Here is a 24,990-nt window from a genome sequence, read left to right as displayed (position 1 = left end):
AATGTTAAAAATCAGAGTCAGGCCCGAGTGTGTTCTCCCTGGAAAGAGTATAAATCAAGAGTGGCCCCTCTGAAGTGCGTGCGATGACGCTGTGCCAGCCCAGCGCCTGGGTGCTCGCCATGCCCTCCTGGGACGTGCTGTCCCAGGGGAACACAGGAGCTGCCCAGGTACTTCCAGCGGTCAGCTGGGGCTCAGTTTGGGGTGGGTGGGGGCATCACTTATCTTGTAAACCAACAATTTAAAGCAATGCCTGTGGATGCAAAAGCCAATTTTTTGCTTATCAGCAAGAGGCCCCAGTGCATGAATCCTGTCACTGGTGAGATAGATAGAGGCAGGGCTTGCTCCAAGCTTCTTCCAGGACCATCAGTGTTGCAAAAAGCCATGTCCCCTCTCTTAGCCAAGCAGAGCAGGAGCAGCCCATGAACATGTTCAGATCAAATACAGATCTGGAGCCCCAGTGCAGTAAGTGCGATGTGAGCAGCTGAACTCATCTTCATGCGACTCTTGTTGCAGAAAAAGTTAATGAGCTGATATGTGAGAGAGGGTGGAAGTAAGAGTAACCACAGTGCTGAGGTAGGGTTGAAATTGTGCTGAGGAGTGCAGGAAGGAGACTGAGAGGAGGAAAGTGAGATGGATGTGTGTGAGGAAAAGGGATAAGTGATAAGATGGTAGAGGGTGTGTGGGTGGAAGAAATAACAATTCAGCAGCATTTCCCAAACACAGGAGCACAAGCTGTATTAGGAGGAGGCAGTGAAAAGCCATACCTTCCCAGAGGCTTGAAGACTTTGGGTTCTACTGGCAGTCCCCAGCTGGAGTCTGGAAGTCCCCAAACATGTCCAGACCTCAGCTACCCCAGCCTGCTCCCCAGGCAGGGAAGGCAGCCTGGGGACCCCAGGAGCTGTTGCTGTCTCTGGCGGTGAGTAATTGGAGGGGGATGGTGCAATGTGGCCCACGTTTTGAGCTGTTGCCCACCCCACAGGGACCTAGCTTGTCACTCTGTGTGAGCCCAGCCTGTGGCTACCAGCCATGCATATGCTTTTAGAAGAATCTTCCAAGAAAAAAAATTACCAACCTAGAAGTGGAAGAGGAGATTGGAGCAGAAGCTAAGTGTCTCTGAGTGGTGCTCCCTGCTCCTGCCTGTCCTGGGAGGGGGGGGGTAGATACAAAATGGGGAAATGAACAAATTAGCGGTTCTGAGCCAGGGGAGGATGCATGCAGGAGGAGCAAAGCCTGGGAAAATATCCCCACTGACAGCCACTGCTATAAAGCCTGCTGGATTATCAGGGTCAAAGTGGGATACTGATGTGAGGAAGATGAATTGCTCGCTGCTTTGTGGAGAATGAGGGTCATTTTGCATTGACACTATCTGTGGAGTGAGGCTGCCTGTCACCTGATAAGGGCTTGTGCAAAGGTCTTGAGGAGAACACCAGTCCATAGTGGCCATAAACGAACATCTCTGAGAGAAAGTTTAAAATAGATGCAGCTGATGGACTCATATAGAGCTGCTGTCCCATATGGATGGCCAGGGATCTCCTGAGCTCAAATGCAGCATTCCAGTAATAGTAGAGCACATGGTTGAAAACATTCCCCTTCAGAAACTCTTTGTCAGTAAAGTCAAATTCAAGAGTTCACACTGTGAACTCCTGTCAGGAGCCCCAGGAGAGGAGGAATAATCTGAGCCTTGCTGTTAGGGTCTAACTACTGCAGTCTTAGAGGCCCTGACTCCCCCCCACCCCCTTGCCAGCAGCACAGCCCCAATGTCAGCACAGTATTCTTGGGAGAAATGCAGTTCTGCACACATGAAGGCTTTGGGATCAGAGCCTAGAGAGGCAAAATCCAAGCTTAGCTAATGTAAGAGGCAGTCATGGGATGAGTCTGCTGTGAGAACCTACGAGGCATCCTGCAAGCTACTGTTCACCTGGAGACACTCCTCAGGGAGCAGCAGGCACTTTGAGGGACTGATTTGGAAGGAAGGCAACATACACTTGTGTTACTCAGCAAAGCAGTGATGGAGTAAAGTCTGCATCTTGAGCTGCAGCAGATTTAGCATATATTTTCTCAGGTCACAGTCCTAATTGAGATGTAAAACACCCTGGATGCTGGCTGTCTGGTGGCAGTCACTGTCATTGCCTTCTGCTGGAGCTGTTCTGCTTCACACAACTGATTTACCCTTCAGGAGGAGCAGGGACTTGTATCCTTCCCTCCACATCTCAGATGGATGCAGAGAGCAATTAAGGAAACATTTAGGCTGACCACCAGGAAATATATCTGCTGACATAAAATAATGAGGCTGTTGATTAATTTCCTGAGGATGCAAAGGGAACTTTTCTGCAACATAAAAAGTTCAGAAAACGTCACTAGAAAATTTGCTACATATCCTGTTGGTAACTTCACTGCAGTGACTCTGGCACTCAGAAAATTCTGTGGTAATCCAGTCGGCTGTCCTAACCTTGAAAAGTCTAATGCTTAAAGGGAACAGGTTTATACAAATTCCATACCAGTATATTTCCATTTACAGCACTGAAATCTGCCCAGAAGTGGGATTTGTGCATGTCACAGATGAGCGTCAGCCTAGGAAGATATCACTTCATTGCTCTCTTTTTTAGGATACAGTTGTTGCTAGCGCTAATATTATGCAGCTAATCCTGATTTTCCTTCCCTCCCCCTTTTGCCACTTGCTCTCTTTCTTCTTTGTCTTACCCGGAGGCATCTTAGCCTGCCCACCCCACTCCCCTGCTCTGTAACAGGAGCTCCTCAGCTGCTTTAGTGGGAGATAGAAAGGGCATCCTGAATGTCATCTCCTCCGCCAGCTCTTCCGCTGATGTTTGCTGGAAACATGAGGAGTCTAAGTAATGGCACAACTCTGATACTCAGTGAAGATCTGCTCACCCCCAAATAAAAGTTTGCTGCTTTACGTGTCTCTGCTGCTCTGTTAACTGGGTTGTGCCACTCCTGAGTCCCAATCACTGTCATTTTGCTGAAAGCCACTAAGGAGATGTTGTCCTCGTAAGGCAGACTGTATAATCATCAGCCTTTATGCAGACAAAACAGAACATAATCTTCTCTGTCCATACCATGACTCTGAGCCATACATAGACAAAACCCTAAAGAAATTCAGTGTCTGAAAGGAGAACCAGGATTAGGAGCTGGGAAGGCTACCAGAATAGTGAATAGTTGTCTCCAAACATCAAGTCAGTGCTCACTGGTGGCCACAAAAGGCAGAGTATCAGGAATTATCAGGATCAACAAAATAGAAATCATAGTACCACGCCCACAAACCACCTGCTATCTGCAGTTTTGGCCTGTGTAATTAGGAAGGGTACACATTAAAAATGACAAAATTGATGGGAGCACTGGAGAGACAAGCTATCCAGACAATGATCTTTCACTCTGGGAAAGGAACAACCAGGTGGGAAGATGATATGCTTACATAATATTATAAACAGTATGGAAAAAGTGAAATTGGATTTTCACCAAGCATCGAATGTACACTCATGCACAAAATACCAGCTGGACCTTTGCTCTAGGCTGAAATGGCTGTCTGCTTATTCTCAAATTTATGAGACTATCTCTGCATGACACTTTTTTTCTGCTCTGGCTTTCTCACAGCTGAGCAAGCCTTACAGATCTTCATTGTTTTTAGCTGGGACATGGACGCACAGCTGCTGTTTCATATTCTCTCAAATGGGCTGAGGTTAAGTTTTGTATAGCAGCTGGAAAAGCAAATTATCTGGGAGTAAAATTCTCTGGAGACCTGGGGAAAGGGAAGGAAGGGAGCAAAACAGAAGCCTACTGTTTAAGAAAAGCCTGCTGTAGTCAGCAGCGTTCAGAAGCAGGGGATAACAATCACAGCAAAATGGTTTTGCCCGTGCCAGAGCTCTGCAAGGCCAGACTGACACCACTGTAAGGCATACTGGAGCAGTGGGTAATGCTAAAGAGTGCTCCCAGAAACCACAGCCACAGCTTTTCCCCATCTATCCCACCAGCTGCAAGCCTGGAAAGTAAGTGATCTTCCAACACTTATCTGTTCAAGCTTGGCCACTTTTACCTCCATCTGCAGGAACAGGCTGGTCCCAATGGCATCGAAATTGCTAAAACCCCCCTTTCCTCAAGTGCTGTTTATCAGATAACAGGTAGCAATGCAAGGGAGAAGGTACCTTGAAACACCATCAGAATGTCTTTAATTAGGAAGCATCCTGGTGCTATAGCACCTATCTGAGGGAGTTTTGTCAAACAAAACAAAGTGAAACCGGTGTTTATTCTGAATGGGTTTGCTGTGCAATCAGTTTCTTTTTTACTAGTGACTGGGTAGGATGTCCTTCCTCTGGAGGTTTTGAGGGAATATATGGTAATTCCTCTGAAAATAAGTAACAGATGCAGCAGATGGACAAAAGTAGTTGAATTTCTCAACACCAGGCCCTATTTGGTCATTATAAATGAGAGGAACCTAACTTCAGAAGCATCTCCAAGCAAAGCTGCTTGTCACCAAGTCTGTCACCTGTGTGACAGTGTTTAGACAGTTGCTAACACATCAAACATTGACGTGTATATAAACACTGAACAGATGTATATAAATTCTATGTTATGGAATATTTACAGTGTTTTATGAGGGTCTGGAGACCAGTCACCCAGCAAGCTGATTAGGTTGAAGCAGGCCTGAGTCATCACCACCAGTAATTACCTAGCACATGCAGAGGTGACTTCATTTCACCTTAGCTCTGATGTGTGCTCAGAGGAGCAACACATCCATGCAGATATTCCCAGTCCCTCCTGTGGCCCTGAGCACCTCCCAGTTCCTGGTCAGGACATCAGGGACCCCGATCACCTGAGGAGGAGCAGCTGAATTGACCCATCCCCAGGCACAGGAGACACTGCTATCTGAGTAGGAACATGAGCCTGCTCTCCAGGCCATCAACCCACAGGAGGAGGTTTCCTACTAGAGCAGAAGCTGAGCAGCTCTGAGCTCTCCCCAGTCTCCCACAGCTCACTAGCAGATGTGCAAGGGGATCCCTGATAAAGAGGATGTCTGCTGTATTCCGTGAGCATTACAGGCTCCTGGTGGGGGAACAAGTAAATCACTGAGACCTGAGAAGTCCAAAGGCTTCTTAGGCTTCATATAGAGATAGTAGGGATGTGGTTATGCTTCTGTCTCTTATTATTGGCAGTGCACAGAAAATACATTGCTGTTTTCAGTATGGTTTCCCATGTGTGACTTACTTGGTTTTGCTCCAGTCACATGACATCCTTCACCAACTTGAAGTGGTTTGTGCTCTAGAAGACTTCAGCACGTGGGTGGGACATTGTGCAGAGGGTGGGTATCTGGGGAGACTGGGGTGATGAGAAGTGTCTCAGGTCTGAGAGTCTACGTGTTCCTTTGATCTTACCCAGTACAGCCATTCACACAATCACATAGAATCATAGAATGGTTTAGGTTGGAAGGGACATTTAAAGATCACCTAGCCCAACCGCCCTGCCATCGGCAGGGACATCGTACAATCTTATTTCCTTTAATGTTATGTTATGATCAGAAATAACACACAGTGGTGATGTCAGCTGCTGTTCACCATATCGTACACATATTTTCTGACAAATCGTACCTAGTGACTCAGAATGAAAAAGGCTTGTACCAGATCCCTAAATGCCTGTAACAGGGCTGGGGAAATGCTTACCAGCATACAATTACCACCGTGAATATGTCCAGCCTGTGATAACAGGAGGACCTTCCTGTACTCTGCCTGCCCTGCTGCTCCCCACCTGGTGGAACTTCTTTCTGATGTGATGTGATGCACTCTGCTGCCCCAGTGAGCTTCACAGTACTCTGACTCTGCCTGCATGTCATGCTGTTCTTCAAGGAATGAAAGCTACCAAAGCTTCTGCTGCTGAGGATGTTTCCAGATGACATACCTGAGAAGTGGTATTCGGGAATTGGTGTCCTGGAGGGATATGCTTTGTCAAGTTGCATGAAATGAACTGTCTCCAGCAATGCAGTGAGATCAAAGATTCATGTCCAGTGGTCCACTTGAGAAAAGCTGTTTTTCAGGACTTCAGGAAAATTTCTGTTTCTTAGTACGAGACATGAAGCTGCAGATACCTTCTCTGCTTAGCTTTGAGCAATTGTCCTCTTTGGATGGATAGAGGGAACCTCTACATTAAAACCACAGAAATGCTGTTTTGAAGGAACATCTGGAGGTCTTCAGTTCAGTCTCCCACTTCAAGCTGATGTTGGTCAGATTAGTCATGGCTTCGATTAGCCAAGCTTTTTGGACAGAGGCTCCACAACCTCTCTGGGGATCCTGTGTCATTTCTGCATTACCCAATAGTCAAGAATTCTCCTAATGTCTAACTGGAGACTTTCAAGCAACAACTTGTGGTCATTGCCCCTTGTTACATTGTCTGCTACTCACAAAAAAAGCTTGGCACATTGTCTTTGTAACTGCCCCTCATGTACATTAGCCCTGTTTTTCCTCAGACTAAACATGCCCTTAAACTCTCTTCATAGCACAAGTTTTCTAGACCCTTGCCCATCCTACTAGTCTTCTGCTGGACCCTCTCCCATTAGTTCACATCCCTTTTGAACTGGGGAGCCTAAAACCAGACAAACAGATTCAGATGAGGACTCACCAGTGCCAAGCAAAAGAGAAATAGTTTCCTACAATCAGCTGACCACACTTCTAGCACCACATGGTACTTGGTTCATACTGTTTGCAGTGAGAGCGCTCACATTGATATCCACCACAACCCCAAAGTCCTTCCTCTTGGAGTGCAGTCTGTTCTTGCTAGAGGAGCAAAGGGCCTCATAGCAGTTCCCAGGGTGAAAGATTGGGGATCACCAGACTACAGTAAAAGATTCCTTTTCCTACTGCAAAACCTCCTGCCGTACAGGTACATTCTCATATTTCCAGTTCATGAACTTGATGACCCTGATCACTCATGAGAGGCAGATTCCCACTGGCCAACACACAGCAGTCTGTAGGCGCTTCCACTTCCCCTCTCGTGTCTGGTGTGCTGCCTAGTAAAAACATGCCTTCTCACTCCTTGTGTCTCAGCTAACCACAGAGATCAGGAGAAGAAAATACACATCTTCAGGGCTGGCACAAAGGGAGGCAGCTGCCTGATCTCTGTCTCAAGAAGGATCTATTTTCAGCACAATGGAATCCTTTCTCCTCCATGGGGAATGTGCGCCTTGGCGACACTGCATTGCTGTGCAAGACAGTCTGTACCCAGAGACGGCTTTCAGTCTGCCTCTTCTCTTTTAACTGTGTTGTGGTTTGCTTCTGGTCCTGGTGGAGTCCAGCCCTGTAGAGATAGAAATAGTAAAGACAGAAAATTAATGGCTGGCAGGAAACTTGCATTCTTCTTTTCGCATTGAGGCACTTGCCCTTCTTTCAACAGATCCCTTCCTGTGCAGATTTCTCCTTGGCTGCACCTGGATACAGGAAACAGGGCAGAGTTTTCCCTGATGTAACTTACTGGGATCTACAGAGTTAAACTACAGAGAAATCTGGATCATCTACTTCAGATTAGAGACTGCTTCTTTGTAAGAAACTTTGTAAGAAACTACTATGCTAGTGTCATGCAAGTGATACCTGGGTGGGATAGGTGACCTTTATAAATTAAAACAAATCCAAAGCAGATGTTCAGTAGCTTAGAATTCTTTTCAGGGATGCTTATGTCAGCTGACCAAACACTTCATTTTTCTTTTCTTGAGCTTTATGTCATACACTAAAACAATGAATACTGGGTTATTCTCCCAGACTTTTTTGCACTTTCTCCTGCCTTCTCTTCCAGCCTCCACAAACTTAGTCCGGTTGTCAGGGGTCTTTCCCCTGTAGACATTCACTGAGAGTTCATATACTACCTGTGTTCACAACACATGCTGTTACAGCTGCCATTGCTTTAGTTCATCATTTCCTTCAGAAAGATATTTTAAAACATCTGCTGAAAACACTGAATGAGAAGTTCTTGTTTTTCATGGGTTTTTTTAGTTAACGCAAAAGGGGAAAAAGGGAATGGATTGGAATTTAGAGTTTTCAAGTGAAAGTAGTCAATGTTTTAACATTTTATCTTCTTCTTCTGACTGTCTGAAAGAGTTTCTCTAATACTGGTTCTTCCAAAGGAGTTGCTATAATAGCCTTGATATTCAGTTTGAATGGCACTGGACTGTTTAATGCTGAATTTAGTCCAGGCCCCTTCACCCCTGCTCATCTAAGCCACCAGGATTATTTTTGTATTACAGTTCAACTGACAGAAAAGTAACAGATGACACTTGATGTCATCTATAAATGCTGCTTCATGGTGGAAGTAGTATTATTTAATGTAAAGTATGTGAGTTTTAGATGAACTCAGTGTGCAAATTGTCTTTAGCATGAGGGCCACATCTCCATACACAACGTTCTGGAGAATTTAGCTAGATTTCAGTAATCCTTCAGACTCCTGAATTATTAATACCAAGCACCTTTCAGGGATTTCACTCCAAGATACCAAGCAAAGACCACATACCCATAGTCACATTACGCTAACTTTGGGGTTTATACTGGTACTGAGGTACTAGTACAGAGCTATTAGTGTAGACATAGGTCAATACTTCTGATGGGCACAGAAATTCAAATTAGGGATCCACAGTAGCAATAGTTTCTTCTTCTCTGAATTTAAGCCAGCATATATATTCACACTGTGGATTTGCTTATGATCACAGAAACCTTCAGCCAAAGTAGGACCTCTTCTGACACTTGATGCAGGATTAGGTGGGACAACATGTCCTGCAGCTCCACTACATGCTGGACAATCAGGTGGCATTCTCAGTCTTCCTTCTAGGATGTGACTGTCTGCAGTTTTCTGAATTCTCTTGTGTAAATCCTGTATTATTCCTCTGTATGCAAGGTTGCTTTCCGTCCTAAGGAGGTGACCACAGGCATAGCATGCTGAACTGTCAGCACTCAAGTTCTGCAGTCTCAGACCAAGGAGAATAGATTGGCAGAAAGTTTCTTCCCTGTTGACTCTGGGGGCAGGGAACCTGCTCCCTCCCGTTTCAGTGAAATAGCTCTATAGCTGCCATTTCTTTGTGTCAAGGAATGTGGTGATTCTTTCTGGTGATAGGAAAGCTGCCAGATTCACACCTTCAAGATAATGATGCTAGTTTTTCTGCGGAATGGGGTCACAAGGTCCCACCTCTCAATATTCAGGATGCCTATTTCCATGTGCCTGTTATGGCCCCATATTGAAAACAGCTTCAGTCAGAGTGGGCCAGAACCACTGATAGAACTGGATCCTGCTGGCGGGTAGTCCTACCATCCAGATTCTCCTCCAAGGATCAAGCTTCAGTGAACTGTAGAGTTCAATATTTGAGACAGTGAAGGCCAAGTCCCTGAAGTAGATGGCAAGTGGTTTGGTCTCTAAGCCAGCATACCTCTGTGGACATTATATCGAACCTACAGGCATCTCACCCTGTTTGTATGCAAAGCATGGAGTTTACTGGAGGAATGTAGATGTGCCAGTGGACTTTAGTTGCTTTATTTTAGTGTTGCAAAGAGTCTTTATCTGGAAGTCCACACATGATTTAGTTAACTTAATTAACAATACTGACAAACATGACAGAAAGACTTGAAGTCTTTGTGATTATGCAATTGCTATGGTCCGTTTAACATAAAGTGTTTTCTATGTTAAGGATAGTGTGCAACTGGGTATTGGTTAGGCAAAACCCAGGGGTCAATACTGGGTCCAATAGTGTAAAGGAAGTGTAAAGCCCTGCACCTGGGGAGGAACAACCTCATGTACCACTATATCATCCATCCCTTGATCTTCTTTCATGGTCTTCTAAACCCTGACCTCTGAGCTGCCAAGACCTCTCTGTGCCCTCCTCGGCCAGGCCTGATAGCCACTGGGCTGCTGGACACCAAGTGGCAGCCCACCACCCGGGGACTCAGCTGCAGGAGCCCCTCAGAGCAAAGCCTGCTGCCTCCACGCTGGAGCATTTGTGCTCTGGGTCCCGCTGGAGGGAGGTGCCCTGCCAGCACCCCTTGGTGCCTGCTCCCCAGAGAGGCAGGACTTCAGATGCACCCCTGCGCGCGCCATTTCCCACTGCCTGGCTCTGGGCTCCTCCTGGGCAGGGTGTTTCCATCAGCCTCCCCATGTCCTGCACATGTTGCCCAGAGGCAAGCTGTGTGTTTGGTTTCCAAAAAAGTGCAGTGCTGCAGCCCTCCTTGGAATGGGCTTTGTGAGCACAGGACATTGCCTGATGCTGGATATAACATCAGATCCGTGCACCATTTTTCTAACTTTACCCACGTGTTATCCACTGAGCTCTTTTAATAACCAAAATGCCAATGGCCAGGGGAAGAGTGTGTTTAAATCTGACAGGATTTAAAGCAGAGCACATGACAGTGCCCTCCTCCTAAAACTAGATCACTCTCTCTCCAGGACTACCATCAAATCCCCCTTCCCCCCACTCTATCAGAATTTTACAGGCATGCCTGCCACCCCTAACGCTCAGGTAAAGGTATCACTGTGCTTTTTGAACTGTGCAAATGTGTAAGTGTGCAAGATATTTGTGATGAAATGGAAATGCTGGACTGAGGATGTATCAGGTGCAGAGCATCTGGGATTGCATGCTGAGGTGATGTGTTTGTGCATATGTCCAATTATTTGTGTAGGTATGGCTGACTAGAGGATTCTTCTATCAGTCGTGGGTAGGAAAAGAAACTGTGGGGGCCATTCCTAGATCAGAGTTATCTTTCCTAGGTTATAGGCATGGGAACATCTGGTTAAGCTAAAAAGTTGCCAGCAAGAGAATGGAACATCTCTTGCTTGTTGGCACTGACCTGCAGATCAGAAGTCTCAGCAGGTACAACCCTTCCCATAGAACAAGGTGGTGCACAGGGTCACAACAAAATTTCTTGGAGAATCTACCACTTATTTGCAATCTGAAGTGTGTATGGAGAGACACACATGCACAAGCCTCTGTGTGTGTGTACGTGCACTCTTCCTGATATCCCTGAAGCTGCCTCACATCTCTGTCAGAGGTGCCAGCTTAAACTCCCAGGTAGAACCCAGCATCTCACTGCTGGTGTTTGGCTGACCATCCTGCTGTGCCTGTAACCCTCATGAACTCTTATACAGCTGCACTTCTACTTTCAGGATTTTACCATCACAACTGCCAAAAGCTTTTAATAATGCTAATTTATCTTTTAACAACCTGTTTTATCCATTGTACAGCTGGGATTATCTGCAGCACAGACATACCAAGCAATCCACCCTGGGTCATACAGTGAGTCGGTGGGAAAGCCAGCAATAGAATCCATAAGTCCTGCATCCAAGTTCTCTAAGTGCCTTGACTAGTCCAGATTCCCTCCTTAACACCCTTGTGAGATTGTTTATAGGAGATGTATTCATATAGTCAGTAAGACATCAAAATTTTCTAATTATATCTAGTCATGTCAAATGACAATTATGCCCTTAGTTCAGTTTGCCAGACAATGCTTTACCAAAGAAGGTTTGCCAAAAATTTTTTGACCGAAGAAAGAGTAGGCATCTGTAGCATCTGCAGACTAGATGATATAAAATGTCCCTGTGACAAGTCTGCTCTGTCTCCACGGAAAGCTTCAAGGTAAGTGTATGGGGTCCCAGGCTTGCAGGAAGAGGATGGCGCCCTTATGTTCCACAGAATTCCTGCTGCCTGCAATGCTCATTTCCAGGAGGGCACTCAATTTCTCAGCGCAGATTTTGAATCTACTTTCAAGGCACCTGCACATTTTCACTCTGGATTTCTGTGCAACAGCAAGTAAGGAGTTGCCATTTCTGTTTTACAGTACTGACCAGCTGCCAGCCTGCAAGCTACCCATCTGGTGTCACAAGAGGTAAGAACCTGATTTATTAATTCTTAGAGGACAGAGGAAGATCCTTTTGGGTGGGATTTCTGGAAGGGCCACTGTTTCACCCTATGTTCAAACCCAGTGTAATCACAGTAGAAGGTGGTAGGGTGCCCAAGGTTTTCAAGTGACTGTGTTTGAAGTCTCTGACCGTTGATGGCAGGCCAGAAAACCCCTGAGGACATTCTTCAATTCTGCTTAACTGACCTAACAGGGATCAAGGTGTGCTGGCTTCCCATCTTTGCTACGGCAGCAGTAGAACCAGACCAAGATGAGTACAGCAGGAAAAAGTGCAAAATTCTGTATTCTGCCCGAGAATGTATGAATTAATAAATCATCTGAGCATATAGAACTTCTAACAACCTTTGTAAAATGACAGAACTCTCTTAGATACCCATTTTCTAACTCTAGACAAAAAAAAATTACCTAATGAATAAAGAGGGAATGAATTTTACTAATGTAGCTACAGAATTTTCAAGTGCAGTTGGCTAAATTAGCTACCTACATGTTTAATAAAGCATCTGAAGAGACACTCTTATTTTTTTAAAGTTTTGAGTACTCACCTGTTCCCAGATTTTTTCGGTATTTATTTCAGATCTTAATACAGGATTGACAATTCCAATATCAATGCTTGAATTTTATTTGACACAAGTCAGAACTTTGAGGATGAAATTTTTTAGATATTGTACTGAAGAATGACAAATGCATGCAACAAATTAAATTATGGCAGAATATTAAAAGCTCACAAAGCCTGCCCTTTTCTTTCAGCTGGCAACTTCATTATCAAAGTTCATTAATTTCCCACTGCCTTTCTGTTACCATTATATTTAACAGGTAAAAGTCCCACAGGTTCAATGTTTTCCAAGACTGTAAGTTGCCTAAACTACAGTTTTTCAGAAATGTTACTTCATTGTTCATCATTTTAACAAAATGCCCTAAATGTATTTCTATCACTAATAGTTATGTCTTGGTGAATCTTGCTCAACGAATTCACTCTTACCTTACAGACACAGTATTCTTAAAGCACCAAACCCACAGTTCTGAAAGGTCATTAAAAGTTGCTCTCTTAAATGTCTGAAGACCTAGACTACATCAATGAAAACCTATTATTTTCTAAGTTGACCTAAAAATTAAGTCTCTAGTTAACTCGTATTAGATGTTCTAAATACTCAGAGCATGAAGAGAAACCAAGGCACAGGATATAAAATTTTTTCCAGTCTTACAGAATAGACATAAATAGACATAAATGCCATATTGTTCCTCCCCATTAGAGTACTCTGCTGACGTACCTTCAGTAAAGTGCAGACATGGCCTCTGGAGACTCTGAGATGGCTGTTTTTGGGGAGGCGGCCCCTTATCTCCGAAAGTCAGAGAAGGAGAGAATTGCAGCCCAGAACAAGCCTTTTGACGCCAAGACAGCCGTCTTTGTGGCCCATCCTAAGGAATCCTTTGTGAAAGGGACAATCCAGAGCAGGGAGACAGGGAAGGTCACTGTCAAGACTGAAGGTGGAGAGGTGAGTGAAAAGCAAGGCTGAAGGACACCATTTGATTCCCACTCTCAGCTCTTAGCTGACATACATGGATCTTTTGTTTCTTTGGCAGACCCTGACCGTGAAGGATGATCAAATCTTCTCCATGAACCCTCCCAAGTATGATAAAATCGAGGACATGGCCATGATGACTCACCTCCACGAACCCGCTGTGCTGTACAACCTCAAAGAGCGTTACGCAGCCTGGATGATCTACGTAAGTACCAGCAGCAGTCTTCCTCCGGGCAGCGAGGAGGAACTGCTCTGCCAGGGTAAGTGGAAGCCAACGTGCTGTCTCCCTTCCTCACAGACCTACTCGGGTCTCTTCTGCGTCACTGTCAACCCCTACAAGTGGCTGCCGGTGTACAACCCGGAGGTGGTGTTGGCCTACCGAGGCAAGAAGCGCCAGGAGGCCCCTCCACACATCTTCTCCATCTCTGACAATGCCTATCAGTTCATGCTGACTGGTGAGTGCTTGACCTCCCTCATAGCAATCTAAACCAAAACGCCCCACTGATCTCACTGGAACATTTGACAAGCCAGCTAAAAACACCACAGAGACTGAAAACTTGATCGAGTTATGCAGGAATAAATTTCAAGTGAAACTGACCCAGAAGCATGCACAGACTCAGGACTGTGCATTATTTGCACTTTATTGTACAAAAATCTGCACTCTACCACTGCAGAAATAGTACTTGACTTAGTTTGCTACTTTTTTTCACTGATAGGGAAGTAAAAGTTATTATTCCATGTAATCCACTATTTTGGACACAGGTAGGCCGTTTGATTAGAACTCGATGAGTACTGTGTGGAGGAAAAGTGGATGCATAGCTTACCTGAGGATCACATGCCTCTGTCAGCTCCATGCATCCATTTGGGATTATGGTTACTACTGTTAGGACCTGGAAGGGAACTGGGTACTCTTTCTGAAGAAACCCCAGCTTCCATTTACAGAATTACTTCTCATTCAGCTGAGTGTTACCCAGGTCAACTGCTAACACTATCTTTCATGCTGCCTCTCTCACAGATCGTGAGAACCAGTCGATCCTGATCACGTATGTACACCCCTTGTCGGGTCCCTGTGGGGCTGCCCGGTGCTGGGGGACCTCCCGCCTGACCACACGCTCTCTGCTTCTCTCTTTGGTTTCACAGCGGAGAATCCGGAGCAGGGAAGACTGTGAACACAAAGCGTGTCATCCAGTACTTTGCAACAATTGCAGCGAGTGGGGAGAAGAAGAAGGAGGAGCAGTCAGGCAAAATGCAGGTAAATTAATAGGTGCTGGTTTGAGTCAAAGCTTTCCTCTGATCCTGACATGATTTTTGGAGAGGATAACCAGCAATAATTATCATTCTGCAGGGAACGCTTGAGGATCAAATCATCAGCGCTAACCCACTGCTGGAGGCCTTTGGAAACGCCAAGACCGTGAGGAATGACAACTCCTCACGCTTTGTAAGTTGTTGCTTTGGACAAAAATGCCTCCTCATTACAACAGCAGTGATGGGCTAGTGGTGTTCTCACATAAGGAGATGGCAATGAAATGTACCGAGGCTGAAATGCTTCTTTTTCCCCTTAACAGGGCAAATTCATCAGAATCCACTTTGGGGCCACAGGCAAACTGGCTTCTGCCGACATCGAAACTTGTAAGACACTCTCCTGGCCTGATCCCATTCTTTCCTAAATTCCCAGCTCCACGTGCGTTCCCGTGCCTAACTCTTTCTACCTTCCTTGACAGATCTGCTGGAGAAGTCCAGAGTCACTTTCCAGCTCAAGGCAGAAAGAAGTTACCACATATTTTATCAGATCACCTCCAATAAGAAGCCAGAGCTAATTGGTAGGAGGCATGACAGCTTTTTGAAGGAAGATCACTGACCGACATTTAACTACATTACGAAAACAATGAAATTTAACCCATGAACCCATTTATTTTCAGAAATGCTCCTCATCACCACCAACCCATATGACTACCCTTTTGTGAGTCAAGGTGAGATCAGTGTTCCCAGCATTGATGACAAGGAGGAGCTGATGGCTACAGATGTAAGTAACTTACAAGACAGGTCAACAGGCACAAGTCATACATCACGTAACATTCAGATATTTCACTTTGCCGATTGTATTACCAGAGTGCCATTGACATCCTGGGCTTCACTGCTGATGAAAAGACCGCCATCTACAAGCTGACAGGGGCTGTCATGCACTACGGGAACCTGAAGTTCAAGCAGAAACCAAGAGAGGAGCAGGCAGAGCCAGATGGCACAGAAGGTATTCTCAAACTCAATAATTAACCCTTCTGTAGACCACTATGTATGTGGAAGACAGCAAAAGTTCTTCTTTGTTAGACTTTAGGATCCCAAGGAAAACGGTAAGCCAGAAAAATATGTCCCTTGTCTTCTTCTCAGTACATCAAGTATTTTACATCAGGATTTTTGTATCTTATGTTATGAACAACTGATAGTTTAAACTGTCCTTTATACACTTCCAGGAAGTCAGGAGAGGTAGATGTCCTTCCTTTAACATTATTATTCATATTTTTGTTGTAATATGGCTTGCAATTGTGAAACAGCTAAGTGGTTCAGCTCTAACAGGATGGGTGACCATTTTCCCATTCACCCTCATTTGTCAGATACTCAGGGAGCTCTGTTGTGAGAGGTGTATTTGATTCCTCTCTTTTGTTGGTGCAGGACCAACAATCCATGTTTCCAGCTCTCTGAGCAATGGCTGCTCTTGCTAAAGGACAAGGCAGAACGTGGGAGGTGCCATAGGTAAAAGGATGAATCCCAGTGTGTTTTACTGAACATCAGAAACCAAAGCTCAGAAAGGGTTGTAGACTCTGGATCTGAAAGAGAACAGAGATATCCTCTTTGTGTTCCACCCTAAATATTGGGTGGTTTTGATTACCTGAATGTAGAACAGTACCTAGCTGTTGTCACTGCAGCTCCTCAGCTACGCATGTACTACAAATATTCAGACTGACAAGCTGAAGCTTTCAGTTTTGTGCCAGGAGATTTCTGAAGCCATCATTACTTTCTACATGCTTCAGTGAAGATTTTAAAACATAAATTCTTTTAGAAAACCTCAATATGCATAATGATAACTTTGATGTTACCAAGATTCCTCCTATGAGAGTCTGCTGAAAGATTTCAAAGAACAGAAATCTGAACCATGCAGCCTTTAGAGAATACTCCAGGATTCAAAGTCTATGTGACACTAAATTCTTCCTTTGTCCTATTTCTTTTTAGTTGCTGACAAGGCTGCTTACCTTATGGGCCTGAATTCAGCTGACATGCTCAAGGCACTGTGCTACCCCCGAGTCAAGGTTGGGAATGAATTTGTGACCAAGGGTCAAACTGCACAGCAGGTAACAAACATGTGGTAACCTGGAACCATGTTTTGTATTAAGATCCTTTTGATTCTCCTCTGCTGTGTATGGTAACTCCAGGCATTTATTTTTCTTATAGGTGCACAATGCTGTAGGTGCTCTTGCCAAGGCTGTCTATGAGAGGATGTTCCTGTGGATGGTTATTCGCATCAACCAACAGCTGGATACGAAGCAGCCCAGACAGTACTTCATTGGTGTCCTGGACATTGCTGGCTTTGAGATCTTTGATGTAAGTAACAAAGATCTGGTAAGAGCTATTTAGAGGAGACATCTGGATGTTATGATCACTCTGAGATGTTTTTAAAGAAGACGTCATATCATCACATAATTATTTGCAGCTATCTGCATTTTTTTTTGTCATAAAGAAAAGAAATGACCTTTCAAAGGACTTGTCTTATTTCAAGATGTGTAAACTCAAAAGTACAGTATGGTCCGATCAGAAAAAATCATTGGTTTAAATGATCGAGCACAAGACAGTATAAAAACATGTATATCATGACAGGCCTAAGCGTGTTTTTTTTCTCCATGTAATTTGGTCTCAGATTAAACATGAAATATAATTTATCTTCACATTTTTATCAATTAAAAAAAATTCCTTGTGGACAATTAATTTAATGCATTTCTCTGTTTTGTTACATAACCATAGAGCAGACCGAAGAAATGCATAGACTTGACAATGAAGCCAAGATAATGGCATTCCATATTTTTAAAGGATGAGGTTTTGCAATTATTGCTGCATCTTGCAAAGATGGGTCTGTCTTATTTTATTTCTAGTTTAACAGTTTTGAGCAGCTGTGCATCAACTTCACCAATGAGAAACTGCAACAGTTCTTCAACCACCACATGTTCGTGCTGGAGCAGGAGGAGTACAAGAAGGAGGGAATTGAATGGACATTCATTGACTTTGGGATGGACCTGGCTGCCTGCATCGAGCTTATTGAGAAGGTATCCTTCCTGTTCAAATGCATTAGATGTGTGGTAATTCTATAATTACTTGGTCTTATTTTTCAAAGGGATCTTCTATGTTCATGTCCAAATATTCAGCTTTTGTTATTCAAAATACCTTGTTCTGTAGTTAATTTTTTCTGTCAAGTGAGACAAGGAAATTTCACACAGCTTTGTGGCAGCACGTCTGTACTGATGTTTCAAGTACCAAATGATTGTTAAACTCCCAATAAGACTGTTCTTCCAAAACAGTTTCCAGGTCAGTGTGTCCTCCTCACCTTTCAACTCTAACAGCTTGTACAGTAGAATAGCTATATCTTTGTAAAATTAACATAGAAGATGTATATAACTGTCAGCACACAGTTGCTCTTACATGTGCATCCTGTGACTGACAATGAGAAGGCAGTTGCACTGCACATGAGATGAAAAGTTCAGTGGCTGGCAGGATGATAAGTAGTCAGAATCACAGAATCACAGAACTGCTGAGGTTTGAGAGCAGTTCTGGAGATCGCTTAGTCCAACCCGCCTAGGTCAAGGCAGAATCAGCTAGAGCAGATTGCTCAGGACCAAGTCCAGTTGGAATTTGAATATCTCCAAGGGCAGAGACTTCACAGATACTCTGAGGAACTTGTTCCAACTTTTGGCCACCGTCAGAATAAATAAGTTTTTTTCTTCTAAATGGAATTCTTCTAAACAGAATGGAATTTTGTGTATTTCAATTCATGCTTGTTCTATCTTGTCCTGTCACTGGACACCACTGAGAAGCCTCTAGCTCTGTCTTCTTTATCTCCTCCTGTTAGATATTTTTACACATTGATGAGCTCCTCCAGAGTCTTCTCTTCCCAGCTGAGCAGTCCCATCTCTCTCAGCTTCTCCTTGTATGTCAGTTGTCCCAATCATTTAAATATCTTTGTGGACTGTCACCTTGGTCACTCTACTATGTTCATGTTTCTCTTGTACTGGGGAGTCAAGAACTGGACACAGCACTCCAGATGTTTCTCAGCAGAGATGAGTAGAGGGGAAGGATCACCTCCCCTGAGGTGCTGGCAACACTCTTAATGCAGCCCAGAATGACTTGGCTACCTTTGCTGCAAGGGTGTATGACTCATCAATTTGTCCAAGCTATCTGTGTGTGATTTGAGTTCCTCTGGATAAGAAAGTAGTGCTCTGATTTTATAAAGCACGTTCGCAACAGAAACTAAATTAATTTCTATTAATCTTTATGATTCATTTGGTGTTAAAAAATGCAAGTATCAACATGTTTCATCTCACTTTCTAGCAGAAAATTTAATTGAATAATAATATTTTCTGATATGTATCTCAGTCTGTGTTCCACTATTGTGCCTAGGTGAAGGTCATTATTGCCTTGAAAACTAAATTACACTCTGCTGCATTTTTTCCAGCCCATGGGCATCTTCTCCATCCTAGAAGAGGAGTGCATGTTCCCCAAGGCAACTGACACCTCTTTCAAGAACAAGCTCTATGACCAGCATCTGGGCAAGTCTGCAAACTTCCAGAAGCCCAAGCCTACCAAAGGAAAGACTGAGGCCCACTTCTCCCTGATACACTATGCTGGCACAGTGGACTACAACATCTCTGGCTGGCTTGAGAAGAACAAGGACCCCCTGAATGAAACTGTCATTGGGTTGTACCAGAAATCATCGGTGAAGACATTGGCCTTACTCTTTGCCAACTACGGTGGAGCAGAAGCAGGTTGGTTCTATGAATCCCGGATTTTCACTGATGTATGCTTAGAAAAAGGAATTGTAAAAGGCAAAAACAAAAGTATAAAACCTGTTTTATTTCTTTTTAATTTTGCAGAGGCTAGTACTGGCAAGAAAGGTGGCAAGAAGAAGGGTTCTTCCTTCCAGACTGTCTCAGCTCTTTTCCGGGTACAGTAGAGAGTTCACTATTTCTCCTAAGAGGAGGAGTACATCCACCATTTAAAATGGCTGGTCTTTTTTTGACTTAGCTGTGTTAAAAGACCTTGAAGTTCTTGGGCCATATTTTGCTAGGAATAAATCCACTGTAATCTATTTATGCTGCATTCCACTGATTGCACAACTTTTAGTTTTGTCCACTTGTCCCAGGATGACATTTCCAGATGGAAGAATGTCATACAAAAAACTTCTAAAATATACCTAAAATATATCAGATTTTCTTCAGATGTCCACCTCTGGCTTTGGAACCTTTTATTGCCCTTTAACAGCAATCTGTCCACTGGTCTGCAGGATGACCTGTTTGTTCCATTCATAACTCTAGTTTTTCTCCATGATTCAGGGATCAACCTCTTATAGTTGAAATAATACCACTCCTTGGGTTATAGATTTTTAAGATGTCAGATATTTGACAATTCTTTGTCATAACCAGGTCTTGCTGCTTCAGCTGCTCCATATACTACTGCCAGGTGAAATACTTAGTCTCTCCTGAGGTTATTTGTTAACATATTCATCCTTTATTTAGGACTCCCTTCTTGATATAGCCTAATTGCTTCTACAGATCTGCTGTCATATGATTCTTGATCACTTGACAGCCTCTAGCCAGTGCTCTGAAACAGGACATGGGCATGTGTGTATAAGCCCCAAGAAAAATAATCATAGCAGTAGTGCCTTGGCCTTGCAAGTGAGAAATTATTGCTAGCATGCATCATTCAGAAATAATGCAATAAGCCTATATTTAAAGATCATAAGAGTTTAAGAAGTAATATTATAGGAGAAATATTATTTGTTGCATTTGGGTTGCATTTCTGATGTTTTCAAACTTTCTTCCTCTATCCCTCTTGTTTAGACATGTTAGTGTTTAGACATGTTTTAGCTTATGTTAATGTTAATGTTCTGGCTGCTTAACTTACATACTCTGAGATGTCCTCTGGAGGTACTTGCTTCCCTCCACTAATTATAGGTGATAATTATCTGTATATAAGTATACCGATATTAATTACAAAGCAAGGCTGGGATTCATCTCACCTTTTCTTGTTTTACCTTACAAGACAAACCTGAAATCTAGACATGTAAAACTCAGCTTGTCATTTTTGTTCCTTTTACTTCCAGTGGGGAAAACAAGAAGGTTCTGTGTAGTGTGCTCCATGTGACGCATCGTAAACACATTCTGTAGTATGCTTCAAACTGCCTCATAGAAATACCAGTTTATCTCTCTGGGTACATCCAATGGAAGATGGATATAATTTCTAATGAAAGCATTCCACTAGAGTTGGTGAAATGTATTAATATTGTATGTTTAAGAGTACAAAATTTCCTACAGATTAATCAGAAGAACTATATAACTAAGTAATAACAGCAAAGATCTGTGGAAAGTTAGAAAAACTGGTGCAGGGGGCTTCAGTTCAGGATTCTGCAAGCTAATTTTTCTCTGATATCTCGTTATCTCATTTCAGAGGGCTTGACGCTTATAGTGGAAATTACATTTGTTAATAAAAACTTTTGTTAATGACTCTCCCAGGAGAATTTAAACAAGCTGATGACCAATCTGCGAAGCACCCACCCCCATTTTGTACGCTGCATCATCCCAAATGAAACAAAAACACCTGGTAAGAATCTCATGTATAGAAGGTTTTCAGTATGGTGCAACACTTCCCCTCTATTACAGAATATAGCATATATTTGTGTTCTGAATTGTTAGGTGCCATGGAGCATGAACTGGTGCTTCACCAGCTGCGGTGCAATGGTGTGCTGGAAGGGATCAGAATTTGCAGGAAAGGATTTCCCAACAGAGTCCTGTATGCAGATTTTAAACAGAGGTCAGACTTCTTTCCCTTATTGTATCATTTTGTCCACCTTCAGTAGCTTGTGAAATTTAAGTTTCACCTCTGGAGACTAAGGCCTTCTCTAAAGTTTATGTTTAGCACTGCTGTTATGTTCTCAACAGTTCTTTCTTGCAGTGTACCAGACAACTGGTCTCAACAACAGACGTCTTTATATTACTAGAATTAGAGAATCATTTAGGTTGGAAAAGACCCTTAAGATCATTGAGTCCAATGCAAGTCCTTCCATTTTCTCCCCCAGATACAAAGTATTAAATGCAAGTGCTATCCCAGAGGGACAGTTCATTGACAGCAAGAAGGCTTGTGAGAAACTTCTTGGATCGATTGATATAGACCATACTCAATACAAATTTGGTCACACCAAGGTACGAGAACTGTTTGCTTCAAGTACTATGTGGTTTTGGTTTGCATGATTTCAGAATGCTACTTAGATTCTTCAGAGAGTATATGAAATGATCAAATAGTGTATTTAAAAGAAATCATCTAAGTACATATTGACTCAACACTTGAATAAAATGGAAGTTCATTGCCATAGGATGATTTAATTAAGGGTTAATTAAGGATTCATAATTTAACACAAAGTTGTAGAATAAAAGAATCAAGGATTAATAAAAACAAAGGCAAAATGTCTGGCTACTATAGTTCCTCAACTGCAAGTGACTGGTAGCTTGGAGATATAAAAGAGGGTCTATCACTACATACATTCTTTGTGCTTTTGCTCTTTCTCTTAACTTCCCATATTACCTGCCAAGGGGGACAGGGTACCAGGGTACACTGAACAACAAGCACATACACTGTGCCTATTTTCATATTCTTACCTAAGGTGTTCTTCAAAGCTGGGCTGGTAGGCCTCTTGGAAGAGATGAGGGATGAGAAGCTGGCACAGCTCATCACTCGCACCCAGGCCAGGTGCAGGGGCTTCCTGATGAGAGTGGAGTACCAGAGAATGGTGCAGAGGAGGTAGACATTTCTTCAAATTAAGTTCACTGTATTTGGCTTATTGTGTTATTGTGATCTAAATATTTAATATTAATTCAACTTACCTTTCAGAGAGTCTGTTTACTGCATCCAGTACAACATTCGTGCATTCATGAACGTCAAGCACTGGCCCTGGATGAAGCTGTTCTTCAAGATCAAGCCCTTGCTGAAGAGTGCAGAATCTGAGAAGGAGATGGCCAACATGAAACAAGAGTTTGAGAAAACCAAGGAAGAGCTTGCGAAGTCTGAGGCAAAGAGGAAAGAGCTGGAGGAGAAAATGGTGAAACTGGTGCAGGAGAAGAATGACCTGCAGCTCCAAGTGCAGGCTGTGAGTACCATCAGTGTGCTTCATCCTAACTGTGACTATCAATCAGGCTGATATTTATGATTACATTTTGAAAAGACACATAGAAGCTACAATTACATTCAATTCAATTGTATTTCATTAAGTGATGCTCTTAAAAATATAAGAAGCTTCAGTAAGGACCATCAGGAGGCTGTAGTCAAGATATTGCATGTGTGAGACTTTTCTGTGGAGCATGCTGAGGTCTCTAGCATTTACATTCAGTTAAAATGCATAGAGCAATCAAGAAACTTTACTTTTATTAGTATAATATTTTTTCTTCTATTAATTTTTTCCTACCTCCCCAAAACTGAGTATGCCTATACACACATGATTAGGAATTCTTAGAATAAATTAAGAGGACATTTATTTCCTCCCTTTATTCTCCAATTAAACAAGATAACTTGTTTCTTTCTGATATAGGTGGTGGCTTGGCTGTTACAAATGTTGTAATACTGAACTAACTGAGAGGAAACAGAATTTAATATTTTCACCCTCCTAAATCACTCAGAATCATTACATAAAATTTATGGTACATCTGCAGTGTTGTAATGTTATGGTTTCTAAATTAAATAATTCACAGAGTAAAAAAGACTGTATCCTCAAAGTAATACTATGCAGTGTATGTGACATATAGGAAAATTTACATGCCTCCCTTTTTAAAGACTCTTGACCTGAAAAAAGATGAAAAAATCGACTCAGTGCTAAAATGATAATTTTTCTTTCGTATTATTTCTGCTAGATTGAAACTTGAGACAAAATATAACAAATAACACAGGACATCTCTTGCAATACAAAGCCTAGAGACAAATTGTCCAGCAACTCCTTTTCTTTTTAGCTGATGAGAATCTCACAGAGAAAAGCCAAAGCTGATAGATGCTGAGTATTTTGGGGTCATAATGATGAAAATCTAAATCAGAAACAGTTGTTCCAGAAAGACAGTAGCGTGAAAAAAGAGAACTACAGGAACAATGTGAGCATAACTGTGACTTTGGTATTTATATGTATCTTGGCATATGGTTATCAGTCAGGACTTCATAAATGTGGAAGATATTCCTATGATTAAAACAAAATTTATGTACTTTGTTCTGTTGTTTGATTTTATGGGATAATATTGGATTCTATATCTTGCACAAATATGTAAATACTTGGGCATTCTTGTAGACTGAAAATAATTTTATTTGGTTTTATCTCTCAAAACTGGATGTTTCAAACCCAACAATGTAAAATCAATTCTGTGATATGTTTAATTCTCTTGGAATAGAAACCAAATTGTAACTACAAAATTGCTATCCAGGACTAAATTAGGAAGGCAAGCATGTCGATATTGCCTCAAAAAACATATCTGTAAAAACAGTATTTTCCCACCAGGAAGCTGATGCTTTGGCTGATGCTGAGGAAAGATGTGACCAGCTCATCAAAACCAAAATCCAGCTGGAAGCCAAAGTTAAAGAGGTGACTGAAAGGGCTGAGGATGAGGAGGAAATTAATGCCGAGCTGACAGCCAAGAAGAGGAAACTGGAAGATGAATGCTCAGAGCTGAAGAAAGATATTGATGACCTTGAGTTAACACTGGCCAAGGTTGAGAAGGAAAAGCATGCCACAGAAAACAAGGTACGAGGCAGAAGAAGTCATTCTCACTCCAGAAAAGACTTCTGCTTTGTCCCAAATATACAGTATAAAGTTTTGAAAACCAATTTTTTATCTGCACTTGCTATGTTCTTCTTAAAGGTGAAAAACCTCACAGAGGAGATGGCAGCCCTGGATGAGACCATTGTGAAGCTGACAAAAGAGAAGAAAGCCCTCCAAGAGGCCCATCAGCAGACACTGGATGACCTGCAGGCAGAAGAGGACAAAGTCAACACGCTGACCAAAGCTAAGACCAAGCTGGAGCAGCAAGTGGACGATGTAAGCACGGAGGCACACAGCAAGAGCAGGACAGGTAATAGAGTTAAACCTGACTGATGGAACAATGATGGTCTTGTTTGTTTTAGCTGGAAGGGTCCCTGGAGCAAGAGAAGAAACTGCGCATGGACCTTGAGAGAGCTAAGAGGAAACTTGAAGGAGACCTGAAGCTGGCCCATGACACCATAATGGACTTGGAAAATGATAAGCAGCAGCTGGATGAGAAACTGAAGAAGTAAGTGTGGCTGTGGGGCCCCTGAGTGCTGGG

General features: G+C 42.9%; 1 protein-coding gene across 1 annotated transcript in view; it reads left to right on the top strand.

Annotated features, from left to right (window-relative positions):
* Positions 1-13,159: 13,159 nt before the first annotated feature.
* LOC141951954 (myosin heavy chain, skeletal muscle, adult-like) overlaps positions 13,160-24,990 on the top strand; it is a 52,977-nt gene continuing 41,146 nt past the window's right edge. Inside the window, exons 1-23 of the mRNA XM_074888838.1 lie at positions 13,160-13,378; positions 13,467-13,610; positions 13,704-13,860; positions 14,421-14,448; positions 14,546-14,657; positions 14,751-14,843; positions 14,971-15,034; positions 15,127-15,225; positions 15,325-15,428; positions 15,515-15,653; positions 16,631-16,749; positions 16,850-16,999; positions 17,545-17,715; positions 19,119-19,428; positions 19,537-19,607; positions 21,175-21,262; positions 21,355-21,472; positions 21,738-21,861; positions 22,320-22,456; positions 22,547-22,802; positions 24,189-24,431; positions 24,549-24,725; positions 24,812-24,957. Of these exons, the coding sequence (XP_074744939.1) occupies positions 13,172-13,378; positions 13,467-13,610; positions 13,704-13,860; positions 14,421-14,448; positions 14,546-14,657; positions 14,751-14,843; positions 14,971-15,034; positions 15,127-15,225; positions 15,325-15,428; positions 15,515-15,653; positions 16,631-16,749; positions 16,850-16,999; positions 17,545-17,715; positions 19,119-19,428; positions 19,537-19,607; positions 21,175-21,262; positions 21,355-21,472; positions 21,738-21,861; positions 22,320-22,456; positions 22,547-22,802; positions 24,189-24,431; positions 24,549-24,725; positions 24,812-24,957 (3,257 nt within the window). The 5' untranslated portion in view covers positions 13,160-13,171. The remainder of the gene's footprint in view (positions 13,379-13,466; positions 13,611-13,703; positions 13,861-14,420; positions 14,449-14,545; positions 14,658-14,750; positions 14,844-14,970; positions 15,035-15,126; positions 15,226-15,324; positions 15,429-15,514; positions 15,654-16,630; positions 16,750-16,849; positions 17,000-17,544; positions 17,716-19,118; positions 19,429-19,536; positions 19,608-21,174; positions 21,263-21,354; positions 21,473-21,737; positions 21,862-22,319; positions 22,457-22,546; positions 22,803-24,188; positions 24,432-24,548; positions 24,726-24,811; positions 24,958-24,990) is intronic.

The sequence above is a fragment of the Strix uralensis genome, chromosome 19 (genome assembly GCF_047716275.1).
Source record: "Strix uralensis isolate ZFMK-TIS-50842 chromosome 19, bStrUra1, whole genome shotgun sequence".
NCBI lineage: Eukaryota > Metazoa > Chordata > Aves > Strigiformes > Strigidae > Strix > Strix uralensis.
This window is presented reverse-complemented; position numbering and strand designations above follow the sequence as displayed.